This window comes from Mirounga leonina, unplaced genomic scaffold, assembly GCF_011800145.1.
Source record: "Mirounga leonina isolate KUSES-001 unplaced genomic scaffold, KU_Mleo_1.0 Mir_99, whole genome shotgun sequence".
NCBI classification, from domain to species: domain Eukaryota; kingdom Metazoa; phylum Chordata; class Mammalia; order Carnivora; family Phocidae; genus Mirounga; species Mirounga leonina.
The window spans coordinates 6309659-6331893 of NW_023270971.1; the positions used below are offsets into that span (position 1 = coordinate 6309659).

At 40.7% G+C, this 22235-nt stretch overlaps 1 protein-coding gene and 1 long non-coding RNA gene across 5 annotated transcripts; both read right to left on the reverse strand.

The window, feature by feature from the left end:
• Nucleotides 1–275: 275 nt before the first annotated feature.
• LOC118006733 lies at nucleotides 276–2245 on the reverse strand. The gene is made up of 2 exons (XR_004678173.1): nucleotides 1941–2245; nucleotides 276–697 (listed from the first exon to the last, which is right to left on the reverse strand). It is a non-coding gene; the product is annotated as an uncharacterized LOC118006733 (long non-coding RNA).
• Nucleotides 2246–5198: 2953 nt separating this feature from the next.
• On the reverse strand, nucleotides 5199–20271 carry LOC118006743 (pre-mRNA-splicing factor RBM22). 4 transcript variants are annotated; one of them, XM_034999505.1, is made up of 11 exons: nucleotides 19367–20271; nucleotides 18865–18918; nucleotides 17888–17917; nucleotides 16905–17037; nucleotides 15502–15602; nucleotides 15226–15398; nucleotides 12679–12879; nucleotides 11321–11485; nucleotides 10478–10566; nucleotides 10128–10259; nucleotides 5199–9080 (listed from the first exon to the last, which is right to left on the reverse strand). In XM_034999505.1, exons 1-11 carry the CDS (start codon nucleotides 19418–19420, stop codon nucleotides 8950–8952), a joined length of 1263 nt encoding a protein of 420 aa, XP_034855396.1. In that variant the 5' UTR covers nucleotides 19421–20271; the 3' UTR covers nucleotides 5199–8949. The 4 variants fall into 4 exon arrangements, with proteins under 4 accessions (XP_034855396.1, XP_034855398.1, XP_034855399.1 ...); XM_034999507.1 differs by having other exon boundaries at nucleotides 10152–10259; nucleotides 19367–20270; XM_034999508.1 differs by having other exon boundaries at nucleotides 5199–8853; nucleotides 19367–20270.
• Nucleotides 20272–22235: the final 1964 nt, after the last annotated feature.

Sequence of the window (22235 nt, forward strand, 5' to 3'; positions counted from 1 at the left end):
GAGCGGTTGAGCATCAGCCTTCAGCTCAGATCATAATCTCAGGGTCTTGGGATCAAGCCCTGAGGGCTCCCTGCTCAGCAGGGAGTCTGCGCCTCCCTCTCCCCCCGCCTCCCCCACTTGTGGAGCACTCACGTTCTCTTTCTCTCTCTCTCAAATAAAATCTTTTTAAAAAAACCCACTGTATTGAAATTGCAGAACTCCAAAGTCACAGAGAAATTTCAAGAAAGCTTAAATTACCTACAAATTACCCAGATGAAAAAGCTAGATTATCTACAAAAGATGGACATTTACAATGACAGCAATAACACAAAAATATTTTCAAGAAGTGAGAGCAAAATAAACTCATTTTCAGACAAATAAGTAGTATGAGAATTTCCCACTAACCCCGGAAAGAACAAAAGAACATGCTTTAGTACTGTCAGACACTTTAGGAAGGATCCAGAAAAAAAGTATAGAATCTAAGAAGCAATGGTGAGCACAGAGATCAATCAATTCAATAGACAGCAGGAAGGATGAAAAAGAAGCAATTAAAGGGACATGAATTAAAGTATAAATACATTTAAATATATCAGTTATCACAATAAATGTAAATGTATACAACTCACCAATTTAAAGATACTCACAGTTTGGGTAAAAAGTAATTCCAGCTCTATGCCTTTCACAAATAGCACTCCTAAAAATATGACATGGAGGCAAACTAAAGAAATGGAAAAGGATAAAGCAGTTAGATGTTGTCCGGAAGAAATGTGATCTAGTTATATTAACATCAGACAAGGAGACTTCCTGGCAAAAAGCATTATTGTGATAAAGAGGATCCTTACATAATGATAAGCCCATAGTCATTGTGGAAGATTTAACACATTTCTTTGAATTACTGATCAGTCATCAGAGTAAGGATATAGGAAATTTGTACAATGAAAGGAAAATGTGGAATCTTGCACCACCAAATTAGAGAATACTCGTTATTTTCAACTACTATGAAACACTTCATAAAATGAACACACAAAACTTAAAACTTTTATGCATCACAAACAATGAATCATGGAACACTACATCTAAAACTAATGATGTAATGTATGGTGATTAACAACAATAAAAAAATTAAAAAACTTTTATGCATCAAAGGATCCTTTTTTTTATTATGTTCAATTAGTCAACATATAGTACATCATCAGTTTTTGATAGAGTGTTCAACAATTCATTAGTTGCATATAACACCAAGTGCTCATCACAACACGTGCCCTCCTTAATACCCATCACCCGGTTACCCCATCCCCCCACCTCCCTCCTTTCTGTAACCCTCAGTTTGGTTCCCGGAGTCCAGAGTCTCTCGTGGTTTGTCTCCCTCTCTGATTTCTTCCCCTCAGCTTTCCCTCCTTCCCCTGTGGTCCTCCACGCTATTCCTTATGTTCCACATATGAGTGAAACCATATAATTGTCTTTCTCTGCTTGACTTATTTCACTTAGCATAATCCCCTCCAGTTCTGTCCATGTTGATGTAAAAGTTGGGTATTCATCCTTTCTGATGGCTGAGTAATATTCCATTGTATATATGAACCACATCTTCTTTACCCATTCATCTGTTGAAGGGCATCTCGGCTCTTTCCACAGTTTGGTTATTGCGGACATTGCTGCTATGAACACTGGGGTGCATGTGCCCCTTCTTTTCACTACGTCTGTATCTTTGGGGTAAATACCTAGTAGTGCAATTCCTGGGTCATAGGGTAGCTCTATTTTTAACATCTTGAGGAACCTCCACACTGTTTACCAGAGTGGCTGTACTAGCTTGCATTCCCACCAACAGTGTAAGATCAAGACAGCAAAAGGACAATCTACAGAATAAAAGATTATAACTCAAAGAATAAAGTAAATATCCATGAATTCACAGTGATGTAAATAAATCATTGAACAAACAAATAAATGGGGGAGAAAAGACAAACCTTCTTTCTTCCTCACAAAAGATTTCCAAATAATGTATGTAGAAACTTCCTCTTCAGGAGATGAAATGTAATTCCCATCCTATTGATTGTAGATTGGCCTTACTGACTTGCTTCCAAAAAATAGAACATAGGAAGGGAAAAACAGTAAATTTATGAAGGAGAAACCTGGAAGACATCAAGGGATCAAGGTTAACATCATCAATGATATTCAGATCCCTGACATAACATGGTAAGAAGGGCACTGCCCTTTGAGATATTTTCCCCAAATCCATAAGCCCAGGCGAATCATGAGAAAACATCAGACAAATTCAAGTAGAGAGACAGTCTACAAAATAGCTTACCAGTACTCGTTGGTAATGTGGTAGACTGTGTTGGGTTCTGGAACAGAAAGGGATATCAGAGGGGGAAAAAAATGGCGAAATTCAAATAAAGACTTTGTTTAATTAATAGTATTATATGAATGTTAATTTCTTAGTTTTGACAAAAATACCATGGCTATGTTAGATGTTAACATTGGGAAAGCTGGGTGAACAGTAACAACTCTCTGTACATCTGTGCAACTTTTTTGTAAATCTCAAGTTATTCCAAAATAAAGTTTTAAAACTAAAGAAAAAACAATCCCCACAAAGAAAACTCCAGGCCCAGATGGCTTCACCAGTGAATTGTATCAAATATTTAAGAAAAAAATAATAGCAATGTTACACAAACTCTTTCAGAATATACAGGAAGAGGTAACATTTCCAAAGATATTTGATAAAGCCAGAAGAAACCTGACAAAGATGTTACAGAAAATTCAAGATCAATACTTCTCATAAACATAAACACAAAAAACCAAGTGATATATATGTAATTCATAAATATAAAGATATATGATATATAAATACATATATAAAATACATTATGACTGTGTTGGGTGATAGGCTTCAAATGGTGGAGGTGGTCAAAAGGCACAAATTTCTTGCTGTAAGATAAATAAGTTCTAGGGATGTAATGTACAGTATGGTGATTACAGTCAACAAAACTGTATGACATATTCGAAAGTTAAGAGAATAGATCTTAAAAGTTCTCATCACAAGAGGAAAGTGTAACTATGTGAGGTGATGGATGTGAACTAGTTATTTTGTAATTATTTTGCTATACATACAAGTATCAAATCACATTGTACACCTTAAGCTAATCCAATGCTATGTGCCAATTATATCTCAATAAGAGTGGAAAAAATACAATAAAAAAATTTTAAAAAGAAATAAATGACTAAGTTAGGCTTATCCCAGAAATGCAAGGTTGCTTTGACATTTAAAAATCAGTGTATCATAGAAAGACAAATACCATATGATTTCACTCATATGTGGAATTTAAGAAACAAAACAGATGAACATAGGGGAAGGGGGAAAAAAAAAAGAGAGGGAAGCAAACCATAAGAGACTCTTTACTATAGACTCTTAACAAACTGAGGGCCGCCGGTGGGAAGTGGGTAGGGGAGGGGCTAGATGGGTGATGGGTATTAAGGAGGGCACTTGTGATGAGCACTGGGTGTTTCAAGTGACAAATCTCTGAATTCTACTCCAGAAATCAATATTACACTATATGTTAACTAAATAGAATTTAAATAAAAACTTAAAAAAAAATCAATCAATGTAATTTGCCACATTAACATAGTGAAAGAGAAAACCATATGAGGCCAAAAAAGTGCTGACAAACTTCAACACCATTTTATGGTGAAAATTCTCAGAGAATTTGGAAGGTAGCTTCTTCAGTCTGATAAAAGGCAGCTACAAAAAAAAAAAATCTATAGCTAATATCCTACTTAATGTTGAAATACTGAAGGTATCCCCCCAAGATTGGGAACAAGACAAAGATGTCCACTCTCACCAGTTCTGTTTAATATATTATTCAAGGTCCCAGCCAGTTCAGCAAGGCAAGAAAAAGAAATAAAAGGTGTAAAGATTGGGAATGAATAAGTAAAATAGTCTCTATCTGCAGATGGTATTATTGCTAGAATCTATAAAGCAAGGACTAGAAAAACTGAATTCGCAAGGTCACAGGATACAGGGTGGATACACAAAAATCATTATATTTTTATATATTAGCTGCAACAATTAGAAAGTACATTTTTTAAAAATTCCATTTACAATAGGAACAAATCACAAAATTCTCAGCAATAGTTAACAAATGTCATGCAAGACCTGCATGCTGAAAGGATAAAATACTGCTGAGAGAAATTACAGAAGACTTGGTGCAATGGAGACATATACCATGCTCATAAACGGGAGGACTCAGTAGTGTCAAGATGTCAGTTCTTCTCAAACTGATCTACAAATCCAACGCAATCCCAATCACAGTCCTATGTTTTTGTAGACATTGACAGACTGATTTTAAAATGTATATGGAAATGCAAAAGACCTAATAAAGGAATATCTTTTCAACAAACAAGAAATGAAGTCACTGGGATGAGCTTGAATCCAATCTGACTGGCGTCCTGATATAAAAGGGGATATTTGGAAACAGAGACATATACACAGGGAGAACACCATGTGGAAACAAAGGCAGATACGGGGGTGATATTTCTATAAGCCAAGGAATGCCAAAGCTTGCCGGCAAACACCAGAAGCTAGGAGAGGGACCCGGAACACATTCTCACAGCCTTAAAAAGAATCAACCCTGCCAACACCTTGATCTTGGATATCTAACCTCCAGAAAGAGGAGACGCTACATTTCTGTTGGTTAAGCCACCCAGTTTATGATACTTTGTTACAGCAGCCTTGGCAAACTGATACAAATTTTGGTATGCTGGACAATAAATTGGACTTCATTAAATGAGAAATCTCTGACCATCAAGAAAATTGGTCATCATCTGCGCATTAGGAAACTTAATAGGTAGATTCGAAGAAAGTATTTGCAAACATATATCTGACAGAGGACTAATATCTATATTTTAAACTCCTATAGCTAGTTAAAAAAAAGACAGAAAGCCAATGAAAATGGCCAACATACCTGAAAAGGCACTTCACAAAAGAAGAGATATAAACAACCAACAACTACTTGAAAAGGTGCTCAACTTATTTGTCAAAATGGAAATGCAAACTGAAACCACAATGAACTACTACGATACACCCACCAGAAAGACTTTTTACATCAGATTTTGGTGATGTTGTACACCAACTGGAACTCTTGTTGGTGGGAATGTAAAAGGGTACCACCACTTTGGGAAAAGGTCCGACGGTTTCTTTTAAAAATAAACAGGCACCAGCCCTGTGATCCAGGAATTCCACTCTATTTATTCAAGAGAAATAAAAACATATATTCACCAAAAAATGTGTACAAGGATATCCATAGCAGCTTCAAATCATGATAGCAAAAAGTTGATAGGTAAGTGATGGTATAATATCATGGAATGCTACTCAACAAAAAAAAGGAATTATACACAACATCATGGATGATCCTTCAAAACATCATGTTGTTGGAAAGAAGTCAAAAACAAAGAGTTCACAATGCATGATTCCATTTATATAAAGTTCTAAAATAAGTAAAACTAAGCTATGGTGAAAAAATCAGAATAGTAGTTGCCTCTGGAGATTGGTGGGGGGTGGGTATTGACTGGGGAGAAGAGGGGAAATTTTTCTGGAATGATGGTAACGTTCCACATCTTGCCAGAGATTTGAGTCACATAGATGGATACAATGTTAAAATTCTTGAATAGCATACTCAAGATCTGTGCATTTCAATCTATGTAAATTTTACCTAGAAAATCTATAAATATTGAACTCTGGTTAATTATATAAATGCTTAAGTGCTTCAAGGTGAAGTATACTGATGTCTTCAATTTACTCTGAAATGCATAAAAAATAGATTGATGGATGCATAAAGGAATACAGATATGTGGTGAAGCAAATATGGCCAAATGTTAATTGTGGATCTAGTGAGTGGATATAGGATTGCTCACAGTAAAACTCATTCAACCTTCCTGTATGTTAGAAAATTTTTGTAATAAAATGTTACAGAGAATATGAAGACTAGAGGATATCTGGGGAAGATAACTTTTTCTAAACTTAGAAAGCCATTTTATCCTATACTAGTGTTTCTCAGAGGGTGGTCTTTGCCTTACCCATGGAAGGAACTCACCTAATGAAGTTTAAGAACAAATGTTCTATATCCCTATCCCGCAGGATTTCACTCCACACCCAGAGCTTCAAATGCTACTTCATCACCAACTCCCAAATCTTGATCTTTCTTAAGCTCCAATTCCTTTTGGGCTGGGAATTGCCACCGGTCTCATAGGTAACTTCAACTTACCAAATCCCACATCGGACTCATTCTCCTACCATTTCCCAATCTCACTCTCCTCCCCTACCCATCATTCTGTCAGGAAAAGGCATCCTTCTGCCCATCTGAGCAAACCAGAGACCCTGGGGGTCATCCTAGACCCCTCTTTCATTTCCATTATTTCAGGTGTCATTACACTGGCTCACTGACTTGGCTTCTAAAACATCTGTCACATCACTCTTTGCACCATAAGCTGCCTTAGTTCAGCTATCATGCTGCTTTACCTTTTGAGCCTTCTCCATGACGGGAGGACCTCAAATTACTACAGGCAGCGACAAGGGCTGTGGGGGAGGCATTATGACAAATAGACAGAGGCTAAGTAATGTGCCCAAGGGCACACAGCTGGGAGGTGCCGAAGTGAGAATCTGAACGCAGTAATCTGGCTCCAGAGTCTGTTTAAACCATTACTCAGTATAAACAAAAACGGGGTTTTTCTTTTTTTGTGATGAGAGTCAGCTACACCTCTGTTACTAGAGTAACACTAGCTGCTGTAACAGATAAATCCCCAGGTCTCAAAAGTTTACTATAACAAAAATTCCTCCCATTATAATGCTCTATCTTCAAAGCAGTGATAGAAAACCCAGGCTCCTTCTGTGTGATTCTGCCATCTTCATCATTCTCCAGTGTATTTAGCCAGACGGCAAAAGAGCTCATAGGATTACGTGAGATGTTTTTACAGACCTGGTCTGGGAATGGCAAAGGTTACTTTTCACCAAGTGTGCCCCCAGCTGTGTGCCCTAGAGGAAAAGGAAATGGAGGTGGTTAAGTACCTAAGAGTTTTTGTCAAAATCTAATTGCTCTTAATTTTGATTTACTCAAGAAAGATTGAGCATCGATTCTATACTTCAATTTATGCTGGCATATTATGCTTTTCAAAAAATATATATCCATAGCCAGGCAGTGCACAAAATTTAGAATCTCCTCCTTCTCAAAAAGGCAAGAATATACAATTGGAGTCATATATTTACATATGTATATATATATATATATGTACAGATATAAACTTGGGAATTATTAAAACACAATACATAATCTACATCTTATTCACAAATTGGTTAAAAATCTTTTACATGTTCAAAAGTAAGCCAAAAACTAAAACAAACTCAACCCTACCCAAAATGGTGTCAAAATACTTGGAAGTACCCTCATTGATTCACATTTGGTATTACTAGAAATTAAATCAGATTTTCTAAATCCTTTTAGATTTTTAAAACTTAAAAAAAACTTAATAAAAAACAACAACAAAAAAACCCCTCCATGATGAAACCTTCTAGAGGAAAAAAAAATTCTCCAGAGAAGCTAAAAATGGGTTTTATATGGGTTATGTCCACCCCATTAGTATATATTTTAGGTAAGTGACATGGAATCGGCTCCTGGAGAAATGGAATTTCAGGTAATTTTTGCTTGTTTCCCTTTAAAATGACTTCTATAAAATATGGCAATGACTTTTTAAAGCTACCACTTATCAACCACCACATGGCAGGTTCTGCACAGAGTGCCCTCTGTGCATTATCTTATTTCAACCTCATACCCTTAAGTACTTACTAAAGCGGCTGGGCCTTTTTCCCATCATAAAATGGACACAGAGATAAAAATCAGAACAGTCTAAAGCCAAAAATGTACTGGTTTCTAATTTCTACCAACCTCAAGGTGAGCTACCAAAGGATAAGGAAAACAAAAATCTAGAAATAAGCCTATGACAACGTTTGGAAAATTGACCCGTTTTAATTTTTTAAAAACAAAAAACACAACACAACATCCAATTATTTTTACCATCTACAATTCAGTTATATCCAAACATTCTAAAACCAAACAGAGTGCCCTGGCCAGAAGCAGGGGCTGAAGACGTGACGCTGAAGACACACGAAGGTGAATGCTAGAGGTGACAGTCCCAGCTAGCTGCAGGTCACAGGTCTTCCAACACGCGCCAGTGCCTTTCGGCTCAGTTTGCTCACGTGTTTTACAGGAAGCTCTTTAAAATAATTTCATCCCAGACACCAGATTTTTTCAATAATACGCAGCTCCATAACATTTGTGTTTCCATCCAATTGACGGGAATAAAAAGCAATTTTTGTTTTTGTCTTGTTTTGGTAGCGCAGAGAGGTAAAACTATCCGCCAGATTCCTTTAGTAATGAGGAAAGGAGAGGTAAGAAAAGATCTGGGCTGTGCTGGGTGCTGGTTCCTACTGTCTCTTTAATGTTGACTTCTGAAGTGTTAAATCACACTCATGCCACTACAATGATTAGTACTAGTAATCTTTTTGCAGATGATAAAAAGGAAAAATACCCAATGGACATAAAAATGGTCAAAAAGATTTTACTGCAGGTCAATTTTTTCCCCCAAAAAAAGATACAAAATGAACATACAATTGGGATGGTAACTCCGTTAGACATTCCAATTCACCCAGTTGCTTGTTCGCCACAGAAGTAAGGAGAACAGGCATTAAGTTTGATTAGTAATGTTATAGTAGTAACCAGATGTGTTAATGGCAGCTTATTTGAGGTCCATCAATCCTTGGAATACGTGTAGGGAAGCACGGCTGTCGTTCTCTGACTGCCCACATCTGAACACATTCAGCTACCATGGAAACTACAAAGGAAGGAAAAATATATTTATTCCAAGATTCATGTACTGGGATTTTTAAGCGCCCTTTCTTCTGTAAAGCCCCGGAGTGGTGATAATGTGCTAGGGACTGCTGTGTTTGCCGGCATGAGCGCCCATCCTCTGAGGGTCCTGAGAAGGATAGTGGATTGGTCCTGGAGCCCTCATGAAAGGAGGGGGTGGTCCCATTGGGTGGAACATGTGTGGCCCAAAACCTGCAGATGGGAGAGGACAAATTTGTTAGGCTTGCAGTTTCCTTGACAACCTTTCAAACCTCTGAATCTTTCTAAGGTCAAAACCACCTACACAGAAACCAAGCTAGCTGACAAGGGGCTTCAGAAAATGTCAGTTCACAGACTTGCTTAGGAACGTCTACCTGTAGTACTTCCTTGGTTTTAGAAACCTGTCCCCTCACACCAGGTTAAAAGAAAACTCCACGGGACTCAAGGTATCTGCTAGTATGTCATCTGAACCTTTGGTATCTATCGAACACGCCACTCCTACTGGCCAGGATTCAATCAGGATTTGCGAGGGGAGGAAGATATCAGGCGGAGGCAAGACCCTGTCACCACCAACATCAACGCTTTATCCTAGAATGGAGGGTGTTCAAAAACCAGGACTTTGTTAAAGAGAATGGGGACTCTACCACAGGAGAAATGGCCACTTGTGATTTACCTACATTTTTCACATTGTCACTGACAGCTTCTAGAGCAGCACGATACAAAGTGCTGGTCCTGGAACTGTTTATTACTGCCCCCCCCCCCCCAAAGATAATGCCATATGTAACTTGAGCCAAAGTTTAACTTAATTACAAGACCAAGCACCCTGTTTAGTTCATCTGACACATTTTTTGTAACAAAACTCTCTTAATGACTTTATATCCTGGCACAAGCTCTGTATCTTACAGACAGGTAATGAATGCTTTGTACAGTGACACACATGCACTTTAAGCAATGGCACTCTAGGACATTAGTTAGGATTTAGTTTAGAACAGGGGACAAACTGATGATAGATAACTATAATCCAGTAACTCCCATTCTGATTATATATATACTCAGATCTTTAGCTCTGGCGACTTTCCTCTCCTCGGCAGGCCAAGAAAAAAAAGATCAGGGACCCTAACAAATCAGGTTTACTTGCAGACTTCTATGGGGGAAATTAAAAGGCTTTGGACATGATAATGAGGTGTGAAGACAGGACTCTCACAAGGATTTTTCTGGGCTAAGTTAGACCTATCTGCTGAGAAGGACGATGGATGTTACCTGGGGGTGGGGGCGGGGCAATACCAGGGGGTGGTGGCAGTGCAATGTTCACCACAGCTGGAGGACCACTCGGGGGGAGGTTGAAGTAGTTGGCAGAGGCTTCTTCTTCTGCTGCAGGAGGAGGAGGAAGAGCTGGAGAACAGAAAAGAGCCAACAGTTGGAGGGAAGACAACAGTGCAACACTGTTTCCCCTCCTGTAAGTCCTGGGCTCCTACTGACAGAAAAGGGCTGCTGCAGGAGCCAGAGAGCCAGCCAGCTGGTCTCTCCTCACACTGAGGAACATTAGGGCAGTGTGAGCATCTGAAGTCATCCAGCTACGGGGGGGGGGGTAGCAGAAAGTCTGCACTCACCTCCTGGCAGTCCTGGAACGGGCTCAAGCTTGATCCCAGAGTCTGTGGTTCCATCCTTCTCTTTTTCTTTTCCTCTGGCTGCTTGGGACCTGGGAGAGACATACACAAACACACAATGTCAGCACTTGGTCCCACCTTCTCTCACACGTCTGCTTCTCATTTTCTTAGTCAAGCAGAGATGCTTCGCTCCTTGCCTCCTCTTTGGCAAACACTCCTTCCCCATAAAGGCCACAGTGCAGAGTGGATAAAAGCAAATGTTTTAAAGCCAGAAAGACCTGGATCCAAAATCTGCTGGAAATGTTGTATGGACGAGAAGAGGCTACCTCTGTGTGTTTGGCATAGTGCTGACTTAGCACACGGGAAGCACTTGGTCTGGGGCGCTGCTTTTAGTGATCTCCTTCCTGCTTCCAAGCCGGAAACCTATCCTCCCTTTGAACTTTCAGGGCATTTCACCTGAGTCTCTCTTACACAATCATCACTTTCAAAAACTTGAATTAGCTTTTCTTCTCCATTGGACAACCGGCCTCTAGAGGGCAGAATCTAGGTCTAATGCATTTGTAAACTCTCAAATCCACTTTTCATACCCTGGCGTCACAGTTGGCCTATAATAGCTGGTCATAAAAAACACGAACCTTCAAAGGAGTAGATTACTACATCAAAACCCTGAATGAATTTCCAAAGCAGGATCTTCCCAACATCCACAAGATTGAAGTGTTAGAAAATGAAAAATTCTTTTTAACAGTCCTACTGATTTATATCTATTCACCAAAAACATACTAGTCCCCAGATAATGGAACACTTTCTTGAAAATCTCAATAAAAAAATGTTGAGTCTAATTCTCACCTTCCCCATTTCACGTTGAGTCTACGGCCATTGACAATCAACTTATTAAAAGACTTCTCTGCAGCCACTTCTGCAGCCTGCCTCGTGGCAAACTGGATGAATGCACACTGCTGTCTTTGCACGACAGTGATCGTCCGAATTTCCCCAAACTGGTAGAAGTGATTTCTGAAGGGATACAGGCAGAGAAACAGGAGAGTTAATGATATACTCCCAGGAGGCTGTGGTGGATTATTCACTCTTCCGCTGACTCACGAAGCAGGTGGCCCCATGGTTATCTGTCTAACCACCTGCAGGTAGACCCCCCAATACCCTGCCCTACTGTGGGTGCTACTTACTGAAAGAGAGTAAGAAAAATAATGAGTAAATAAAGGTTTACAAACATCTCAGAGGTTTTTCCCATGGAGGAAAAAGGGGTCCAGCAGGTTCCTTAGGGACCTAAGCCCTACATAAGGGTCTGGCAAACTATAGCCCCCATGGCCCATGAACCAAGAACATTCAAAACATTTTTTCAAGATTGTGAAACAACAACGATGACAATGACGACAAAATAAAAGGGAGGAGGAGGAGCACGGAAACGTCTGCCAACTGCAGGGATGGTCTAGCTCTCTCAGACCAGGTTTAATGGAGAAGGTTATGGAAGGCATGTTATATACTATAAGAGACTCTTCTTCATTTATCTCTTTGCAAGAGGTAATTTCCATCACTATCTATCCAGATGTTTCATCTAGCCAAGCAAAATACAAGTCAAGGATAATACAAATACACCAAATAGAAATCTCTTCAAAAGGTCAACAATTTAAACTGTAAGAGCTTTCTAACTGCCAAGTTCTCCCTCCTTGACATAATTAATCATACCTGGATATGTGCCATATTTTAAAAATTCTAATTGGCTATTATAGGTCAAATAGAATCTCACATAGGGGAGTCTGGGTGGCTCAGTCAGTTAAGCGTCCGACTCTTGATTTAGGCTTAGGTCGTGATCTCAAGGTCGTGAGATCGAGCCCCGTGTCAGTGATATGCTGAGCATGGAGCCTGCTTAAGATTCTCTCTCTCCCTCTCTGCCCCTCATCCCCCTGCTCCCTGCTCACGTGCCCTCTCTCCAAAAAAAAAAAAAAAAAAAAGAATCTCACGTAATCATTACTATACGCAAGGATCAAGCAAGCACTGTTGATGAACACTACCACTTTGGCTTCGGAAAAGATAATTTTATAAAAATTCTAGTTGGCACAATACTAACTATAGAGTGGCTAAAGAACAATGTACTTTGTACAGAATTATCATGCTTGCTGTGTTTTTGCTAAAAAAGTATTCCAGGACAGTTGAAAGCAGAAAGAGCTCATAAAATTTTATCTACAAACCTTAGATCAGTCTCAGTAATGGTATCACCCAGACCACCAACATACAGTGTGGTGATAGTCTTGTCCTCTGGTGGGTCCAGACGAGGCATTGTTGAAGCCCGCTTTAGAAGCTTATCTGCCACAGGGTCATTGATACCATAATATCGGTCTTTAATGTTCTGATCAGCAAGGGGGTCATCTGGATCTGTTGGCTTCTCATGTCTATGGTTCAGGAAAGAACAGCACATAAAGGTGAAACAAAGGAAAAGAATTTACAGGTATCACCCAACAGTAGCTACATACACATACCCGGAAATGCCTTCTGAACTAGAAACCATGGCCATACCAAAACATAAGTATCAAGACAGAGCTAATACCAAAGGATTTACTGTATCACACAAAGACTTGCCAGCCTCCTAAAAGCCATTTAAATGGCCGTCTAAGCACATGAAAAAGTGCTCAATATCGCTCGGCATCAGGGAAATCCAAATCAAAACCTCAATGAGATACCACCTCACACCAGTCAGAATGGCTAAAATTAACAAGTCAGGAAACGACAGATGTTGGCGGGGATGCGGAGAAAGGGGAACCCTCCTACACTGTTGGTGGGAATGCAAGCTGGTACAGCCACTCTGGAAAACTGTATGGAGGTTCCTCAAAAAGTTGAAAATAGAGCTACCATATGATCCAGCAATTGCACTACTGGGTATTTACCCCAAAGATACAAAAGTAGGGATCCGAAGGGGTACGTGCACCCCGATGTTTATAGCAGCAATGTCCACAATAGCCAAACTGTGGAAAGAGCCAAGATGTCCATCGACAGATGAATGGATAAAGAAGATGTGGTGTATATATACAATGGAATATTATGCAGCCATCAAAAGGAATGAGATCTTGCCATTTGCAACGACGTGGATGGAACTGGAGGGTATTATGTTGAGTGAAATAAGTCAAATAGAGAAAGACATGTATCATATGATCTCACTGATATGAGGAATTCTTAATTGTAGGAAACAAACTGAGGGTTGCTGGAGTGGGGGGTGGGGTGGGAGGGATGGGGTGACTGGGTGATAGACACTGGGGAGGGTATGTGCTCTGGTAAGCGCTGTGAATTGTGCAAGACTGTTGAATCTCAGATCTGTACCTCTGAAACAAATAATGCAATATATGTTAAGAAAAAAAAAGAAGAAGAAGGTAGCGGGAGGGGAAGAATGAAGCGGGGGAAATAGGAGGGGTAGACGAACCATGAGAGACGATGGACTCTGAAAAACAAACAGGGTTCTAGAGGGGAGGGGGGTGGGAGGATGGGTTAGCCTGGTGGTGGGTATTGAGGAGGGCACATTCTGCATGGAGCACTGGGTGTTATGCACAAACAATGAATCATGGAACACTTCATCTAAAATTAATGATGTAGGGCGCCTGGGTGGCTCAGACGGTTAAGCGTCTGCCTTCGGCTCAGGTCATGATCCCAGGGTCCTGGGATTGAGTCCCGCATCGGGCTCTCTGCTCCTTGGGAGCCTGCTTCTCCCTCTGCCTCTCTCTCTCTCTCTGTCTCTCATGAATAAATAAATAAAAATAAAATCTTTTAAAAAAAATAAAATAAAATAAAATTAATGATGTAATGTATGGGGATTAACATAAGAAAAATAAATAAATAAATAAATAAATAAATAAATAAAATCTTAAAAAAAAAGAAAAAAAAGAAAAGAAAATAAATGGCCATCTAAGGTAACAGGGTTTTTTTAATCAAGAAATGCTTTTGGCACAATCCACTCCAAAACAAGAAGTAACCAAAACATGGTTCCCCTTCTCTCGGTCAATGGTTCTTAATGTATCTGAGGTCTTGCATGCCTCTGAGAGTCTCATTAAAGCTAATGGACCAGCCCCAGAAAAAAGGATAGATAATTTTTTTTTTGTGGGTGTGGGGTTAACCAACCCCAAGTCAGGAACTCCTAGTCCAGGGGCGCCTGGGTGGCGCAGTTGCTAAGCGTCTGCCTTCGGCTCAGGTCATGATCCCAGGGTCCTGGGATCGAGCCCCGCATTGGGCTCCCTGCTCCGCGGGAAGCCTGCTACTCCCTCTCCCACTCCCCCTGCTTGTGTTCCTGCTCTCGCTATCTCTCTATGTCAAATAAATAAGTAAAATCTTAAAAAAAAAAAAAAAAACAAAAAAAAAAAAACAACTCCTAGTCCAGATGCTGGGCAGTCTTGACTGAAACATACTCACACACCCTTTAGAGGCCTGGCCTTCACTGGACTTCAACCATACACTGAGATTCAAGCTAGTTATACCATGACAGTGATGACTTACCTTTAGAGTCAACATCTGCATTATATGGCATAACAACTTAGTTTCCCAAGGCCTGGTTATGAGTAAAAGTCCCATTACAAATAAAAACAACAATTTCAACAAGCTCTTCTAAATGTAATAGCCCTAAGACATGACATCTATCATACTAGTTGTATAAACTTGTAGATTTTAAATCAGAAATAGTTTAAACTAGCACCTCCCATTTCTTAAATGACTAATTATCTGAAAGCCGATAATGAAAGTGCCAATTCAGTTCTTGCCTGTATGGACACTCCTCTCCTCTCTTACATTCTCCTTTTACCCAGAAGGAGCAAATGTGGGGTCGATTCCTCTTATAGTAGGGTGTGGTCCGGGCTAGCTTGAGCAACATGTCACTGGTGGAGGTGGCTTTCCCCAACATGCCAACCGGCCGCGTTCCATCAGAGTTAGAAATCTATAGAGGGATGACACATTCCAAAGATAAATTGTATAGACCCTGTGTCAAACCACTAGGATTCTACCAAATATAAAATTACATCAAGAAAGTGGCAGCATACTTCTCTCTCCATATTCTGTGTGTAGTACTCTTTGTTGACATCTGACTTTGGCATGTCATCCTTAAAAGACAATCCTGCATCACGAACCTGGATGGGCAGCCCTGGTACAAAGGAAAAGAGGAAAAAACCTCAAGATATATTTTAAAACAAATCCATACCAAACCTGCACATGGAATACAACATCATTATTCCCTTCTCCAGCTTCCTAGGTATTGGAGGCTTTATTTTTATTCAAAATCTTTATTACCATCAGGCCAAAACTACCACAGAGTATCCTATGAAACTGTCCAAATTCCTGACCTGTCATGAAATTTGAAATCAATGTTTTAGAACATATTTTAGATGAACGACGTTTGGTTACAGTCAAACTTGACCTGTAATTAATAAATAATAGCTTAAATAATAAATAATAGCTTTTACTAGAACAGCATTTATTTAAATAAGTGTAAAAAGTGGGTTGTTTTTTTTTTAAGTACATATGTATGTTATTTATTTATTTGACAGAGAGAGAGAGAGCACGCACGCACGCACGTGCACAAGCAGGCAGAGGGAGAGGGAGAAGCAGGCTCCCAACTGAGCAGGGAGCCAGATGTGGAGCTCGATCCCAGGACCCCAGGATCATGACCTGAGCCAAAGGCAGACACTTAACTGACTGAGCCACCCAGATGCCCCAAAAGTGAGTTATTTTTTAAGCCTGTCTTATAGATCCTCTGGATAGTCACAAGCATGTAAGGATCACAGTATTCTAGAACCAGAACACTTCTTTTAACAAATATATAAATAATATTAAACAATATGTGACCAGGACTTCGATTAGCAGCTATCTTTCGGAACTTAACATATATATAAACTTATATTTTCCCTTTTATTGTATAGTAGAAATTCTTGTTGAAAAATTATTTTTCTCATTAACAAAAAGTCACTTTTAGTTAAAAAAAAAAAAAAATCACTCTCAAAAGCAGTTACCCTTAAAATCGTAGCAGTTACAGTACACCAGTCCTAAAAACACAGTTGAGACAAAAATCTAAAATATAATTAGCCAATGCTTCTGGTAGGGATTGTGGGAAAGAGCTCTGAATCTTGAAAGAAGCCCAAGGCAAAGCAATTACCTATCATAGGAACGATGTCTTTCCCTCACTTTGGCTATAGGGATGTATATGAGAGAGATTTGGGCTAGTTCTGATTAATCCCCAACTTTTCGTTAAGTTCTTCCTGTTACTCAGAAGAGCTCTAGAATGGCCTAGTATGATTCTCCTCTTCTAGGAAAAGTAGAGCACAGTAGGCCCTCCAAAGTGGGGTCAGAACCAGAGATAGGGTGAGAAATGGGAAAGAAAAAGATTGGTTTGTTGTCTAGGGCACGGGCACCTACATGCTTTCAGACACGTTAGACAGGGCAAACATACCGTACTCCAGGTCCAAGAGGCAGGTCTGACAGACATTCTTCAATTTACTGCAGGTTTGGCACACTTCAGTTTTCTTGAAACGCATGCGGACCCCGGGGCACCAACGAAACACCGTGAATGGTCTGGCACAGATCTGGGAAAACAAAATAAGAGCCAAAGAGTGTTAATAGTTCTGATCTGGACAATTAAGGCCAGGAGATTTAATAACAATGGGAGATTGAAAGAAAAGATCCTTGAATCTAGGGTTTAAAAGAGACCTTAGCAATTATGTAGTCTAAATACCATCTGATGTTTCAATCCCATTTATAACACCCTTCCCCAGGAGTTAAAAAATTCACATAGTACAGAAATGAAATATTAAAGAGTCGAAGTCCTCCCCACACTAGAGGTAACCACCACCAATAATATGACCATTAATCTTTTTGAGGGGGCAATGGGGAGTGCCATATACTCCTTTAAGAATCTTATGCCAGGGGCGCCTGGGTGGCTCAGATGGTTAAGCGTCTGCCTTCGGCTCAGGTCATGATCCCAGGGTCCTGGGATCGAGCCCCACATCGGGCTCCTGGCTCAGCCGGGAGTCTGCTTCTCCCTCTCCCTCTGCCTCTCCCACTGCTCATGCTCTCTCTCTCTGTATCTCTGTGTCTCAAATGAATAAATAAAATCTTAAAAAAAAAAAAAAAAAGAATCTTATGCCAGCTATGACCTTCCTCCTCTGCTAAAATCCTTATGTGCATTGTCAGACAACACTCAGTATATCCTCTCAGAGGGTTCAAAGCCCATCCACAGACACCAGGTTAAGAACCTTTACATTAAAGGGCTCACTTTCTTACCTCTCACACTGAACAGTTAACCGTCAATGAGTATATAAATGATATATGAAAGTCTGTGTAGCACTGACTTTTATTGGAGAACCTCAAAGCCCAGCAAGTTGAAAAGAAAAGAAAAATAAAATTAAATCATTATTCTTTAACAGACATACTTACTTTACATTCCTTCCCATACTTTTCTTTGGTCTGAAACAGAAAAAATAGAAAAGAGCAAGTTACAGAAAAACAAAAACTAGGTGTCTGCTCCTTCCATAAAGACAACCCAAGAAATGTGTCTGTAGATCCCCGGCATCCCAATAAGGTGGTGGTGATGGATCACTATTGGAGGTGCGAGAGAGGAGATATATTCTACCAGCTACTATGAATCATAACCTCTTAAGAATCTTATGGCTCTAAGTTAATATGTATCTTTCCATTGCCACAATTCTTAGGCTCACTTCTGGCTCCCAAGTTCTCTCCCTAGGAATTAAAATTCCTAACAGTTTCCACAGTCCTCAAATCACGGAGGACATAGCTCTGGCCAGCCCATTTTACAAAAGTTAGTCAGGGGTAACTACTATAGACCCATCTTGTCAGATACTCTATATAGAGTCAATCAAGATCTCCGAGATCGATCACAACATAGCCCTATTCTAATTATTAAATGTTAATTACTGATTATTTTACCCTCATTTATAAGGATGGGGTTACCTTACACTAAAGAGACTAGAGGTGCCGTGGCCAAAAGGCATTTGATTAGGAGTCAGGACACTTAATCTAGTCCTGGTTCTCCTCCTACCTTGCTAAGGTTCCTGGAGTCAGCATATCTGAATTTAAATCCAAGCTCCACTCCTTACTTGCCATATTGAAAAGACCTAACTGTCTCTGCCTCTGGTTAACAGACCTGACTGTTAGATAAATAAATGCTCAACAAATATTAGCTGTTATATTAGGACTCCTACATCGCAGGACTGCTGCTGAGTTCCAAAGACAGAATAAGCATGACAGTCCTTTGCAAATCGTCCTATGCTTTGGGTTAGTAAAGGAGCATCAATACTTTGGCTTGGCTAAGAGAAGCAATTCACGGACAGCGTGCAAATACCACAACAATGACAGAACCTGAATAAACTCCCTTTTCACACGCGATCACTCACCATTCGGATATATGGGTTTTCTCCAAGACACGTCTGGCACAGAATGGGGAAGTCCTGGTGAAAATGGGAAATCTGGTTGAGAGCCAGGCTCCGAAGACCCTGCCATCTCTGCCACACTCTTGGGGACGGGGGGGGGGGGGAGGGGGGGGGGGGGGGCGGGGGCGGGGGACAGGGTAGGGCAGGAACCCGAGGTCCAGCACGGGCCGGGTCGCGTGAGGGGGCGCTGTCTGCACTTCCGGCAGGTGGCGGGAGAAAAGACCAGCTCGAAGTGAGTGGAGAGGGCAGGGGTGGGAAGCGGGCTGGTCCGGGACCCTGGCTAAGCCCCCTCCCTCCAAGCCCGGAGGAGGAGGGCCGCCCTCCAGCCTCCCGCTCTGGCGGAGCTAGGCCGCAGCGCCGTCTCCTGCCCGGAATTCCCTCGGCCGCTCCACAACCACGGCCCTGCCTGCCCGAAGGAGGCCCGTCTCCGCCGCCTCTCTCTGTCCTCTCCGGCAGGCATACTCACCGCATCCTCCCAGTTCTGCCTGTTGTAGGTGTTGGAACCCAGAGAGGTCGCCATCTTGAGAGCGTCTGGAGGCACCGGTGGCTTCCGAGTTGGGAAAGAGGACCGCCACAATCCCGTCAGACCCCGAGGCTGGCTCCCCGCCCGTTGACGTCTTATTTATGCGTCGTGGGCGCCCTTGGGGGCGGTCCTTGTGCGTCGTGACGTCACCTGGAATTTCTTCGCTTGACAATTGGGAGTTAGTGGGTTGAAACCTGGTTCTCTCTTCGAGTTGGTCCCTGTTTGGGAAGAAAAGCCACAGTACAGTTGATTTATTTTAAAATGGAGCAAAAAAATAAAGGAACAAGTAAGGAATGAGGGACTGGGATTAAAACAGCGTTTGCCCCCATGGAGCGCTTATTATGCCTAATGGTGAGCGAACGTCTTGCTGTGCCAGTATCTTAATTCTCACAATTTCTCTGTAAGGTTGCCAGCTTTAGCAAACAAAAACGCAGAACGTCTAGTTAAAGTTGAAGTTCAGATAAACAACAAACCATATTTTAGTATAAATATGTCCCAAACATATTTATACTAAAAAGTGACTCGTTTATTTGAAAGTCGAATTTAGCTGGATGTCCTATATTTTATCTGGTAACCACTACCCTCTAGGCAAGTATGATTGTCCCTTTTTTTTAATAGAAAAGGAAACAAGTTTAGAGAAATTAAGTAACTTCTTGTCGTGTAGCTAAAAATGAAGTCACAAATCCATATTGTTACATGTATCAGTAATTTGTTCCTTTCTATTACTGAGAATTCTAATGTACCAAGGGGATTTAAAAAAATCCATATTCCCAGTTGATAGACATTTGAGTTGTTCCAGATTTCGTGACTATAAATAAAGCCATTATAACATTCACATACATGTTGTATGGACATACGTTTTCATTTTAAATACAAGAGTGGGATTACTTGATCAAATGGTAAGTATTTATTTTCCTGGATGAGAAAGTTATTGGATTTATCTGAGCTTCTTCAATCTATGGTTTGTTACGTTTTTGAAAAAGATTTTATTTTTTCTTAGTGGCGGGGAGGAGTAGAGGGAGAGAGAATCTTAAGCAAGCTCCATGCCCAGCGCAGAGCTGGACGCAGGGCTCGATCTTACAGCCCTGCGATCAAGACCTGAGTTGAAGTCAAGAGTCAGACGCTTAACCAACTGAGCCACCCAGGCACCCCTTCTTTATTTTTTATTTTTAAGTAAACTTTATGCCCAGCCTGGGGCTCGAAACTGGAACCCCAAGATTGAGTCACATGCTCTACTGACTGAACCAGCCAGGTGCCCCTATGGTCTGTTATCTTTTGCAAATTCTTTTTTTTTTTTTTTATAGTTTTAAAAATTTTTATTTAAGTAATCTCTACACCCTACATGGGGCTCAAACTCACGACCCCGAGATCAAGTTGCATGCTCTTCTGACTGAGCCAGCCAGGTACCCCTGTTTTGCAAACTCTTAGACATCATTTCTTTAAATGTTCTTCTGCCTAATTTCTTCTCCATCTGGGACTCCAATTATACATGTCAGTCATTGTTCCATAGATCTTGAATACTGTGTGGTTCCACTCTTTTTCCTCAGCTATGATGAGTCTACTGATGAGACCATAGAGGATATTCTTCATTTCTGATCCTGTGTTTTTTATTTCAATTTGTCCCTTTCTTATAGTTTCTGCCTCTCTGCTGAAATGTTCATACATATTATCCGTATTTTTTACTAGATTTTTCAACATGTTAATCAGAGTTTAAGTCCCCATCTGATAGTTCCAACATCTGGGGCATATCTGTATATGGTCTTAACTTTGCCTATGAAAAATGAGTTGTTTTTTCTTGCTTCTTTGTGTAACTCAAATTTTTTATTTAATACCAGTCATTGCTATGTAACAGTAGACTGAAGTAGACAAGTATTAATGCTTGGAAATGGGCAGATCTGTTCAGTCAGGCTATTTGTGTGGGATTTGGTCAGTCCAGTCAGAAACTGAGCTGGGTTTGAGTTTTGTTGTTGCTATGGTTGCCTTCAGTGCATTACAGATTTTATATCCTCTAGCATTACTTTGTGCTTTAGGATGGGGCTGAAGAACTTTTCTCAAGCGTTCATATTTCATCCTTAGCTTTCAGCTGTCCTGCACACCTGAACCATAGTGGTAAGTCTCTATGGTCTTGCCTATCCCCCAGCAGCTGTTATTTGTTATTAGTTATTAGCTCCTTGCTAGGTTGGTAGTTGGGAATGGGTTGGGGGTTCTTTGTTTCAGTTCAGCCTCAGTCTTCAGTAGGTCCTTTGTGGCCAGGCCTTGGGAATGGATTTTTCTCAACATTCTTGCCCCTCCTGTCTGTGGCAGCCAAACCATGACTTGTGTTCATAGCCGGCCTTGTGGGGGAGAGTTTCCTGTCCTTCCCATAGTGGTAGAACTTTAGTGGTATTGATTGGTATGGAATCCTGGGGCTCAGGACTGAGTCTTGTCCCCCACCCCCAAGAGTAGAGGTTTTTTCTTACCAGGTCCCAGCAGCAATGGGTCTTTACCTGTGCCCTGGGGAGACATGATTTTCTGTTGTTCCCTGAGTGGCTTAGGCCTTTTTTACTCCTTATGAGGGAAGAGCCTGGACAGGAGGAGGCAAGCTCTCCTGCCTTTCCCACAGTAGCAGCAGATCTCTCCCGCATGCCTCCAAACCAAGGAAGCTCTGTAGAGCTCCAGCATCCTCCTCTCCCTGCAGGTCTTTCTCATGAATACCTGGTGGAAGTTTTAGAAAGGGCTTGTGAGTGCATGCAAACTCCCTTAGTGTCTTAGGCTCCCAGGGATTTTATACTGTCTTGTTAGCCCAAGTTTGGCCTTTTTAACAGTTAAGATT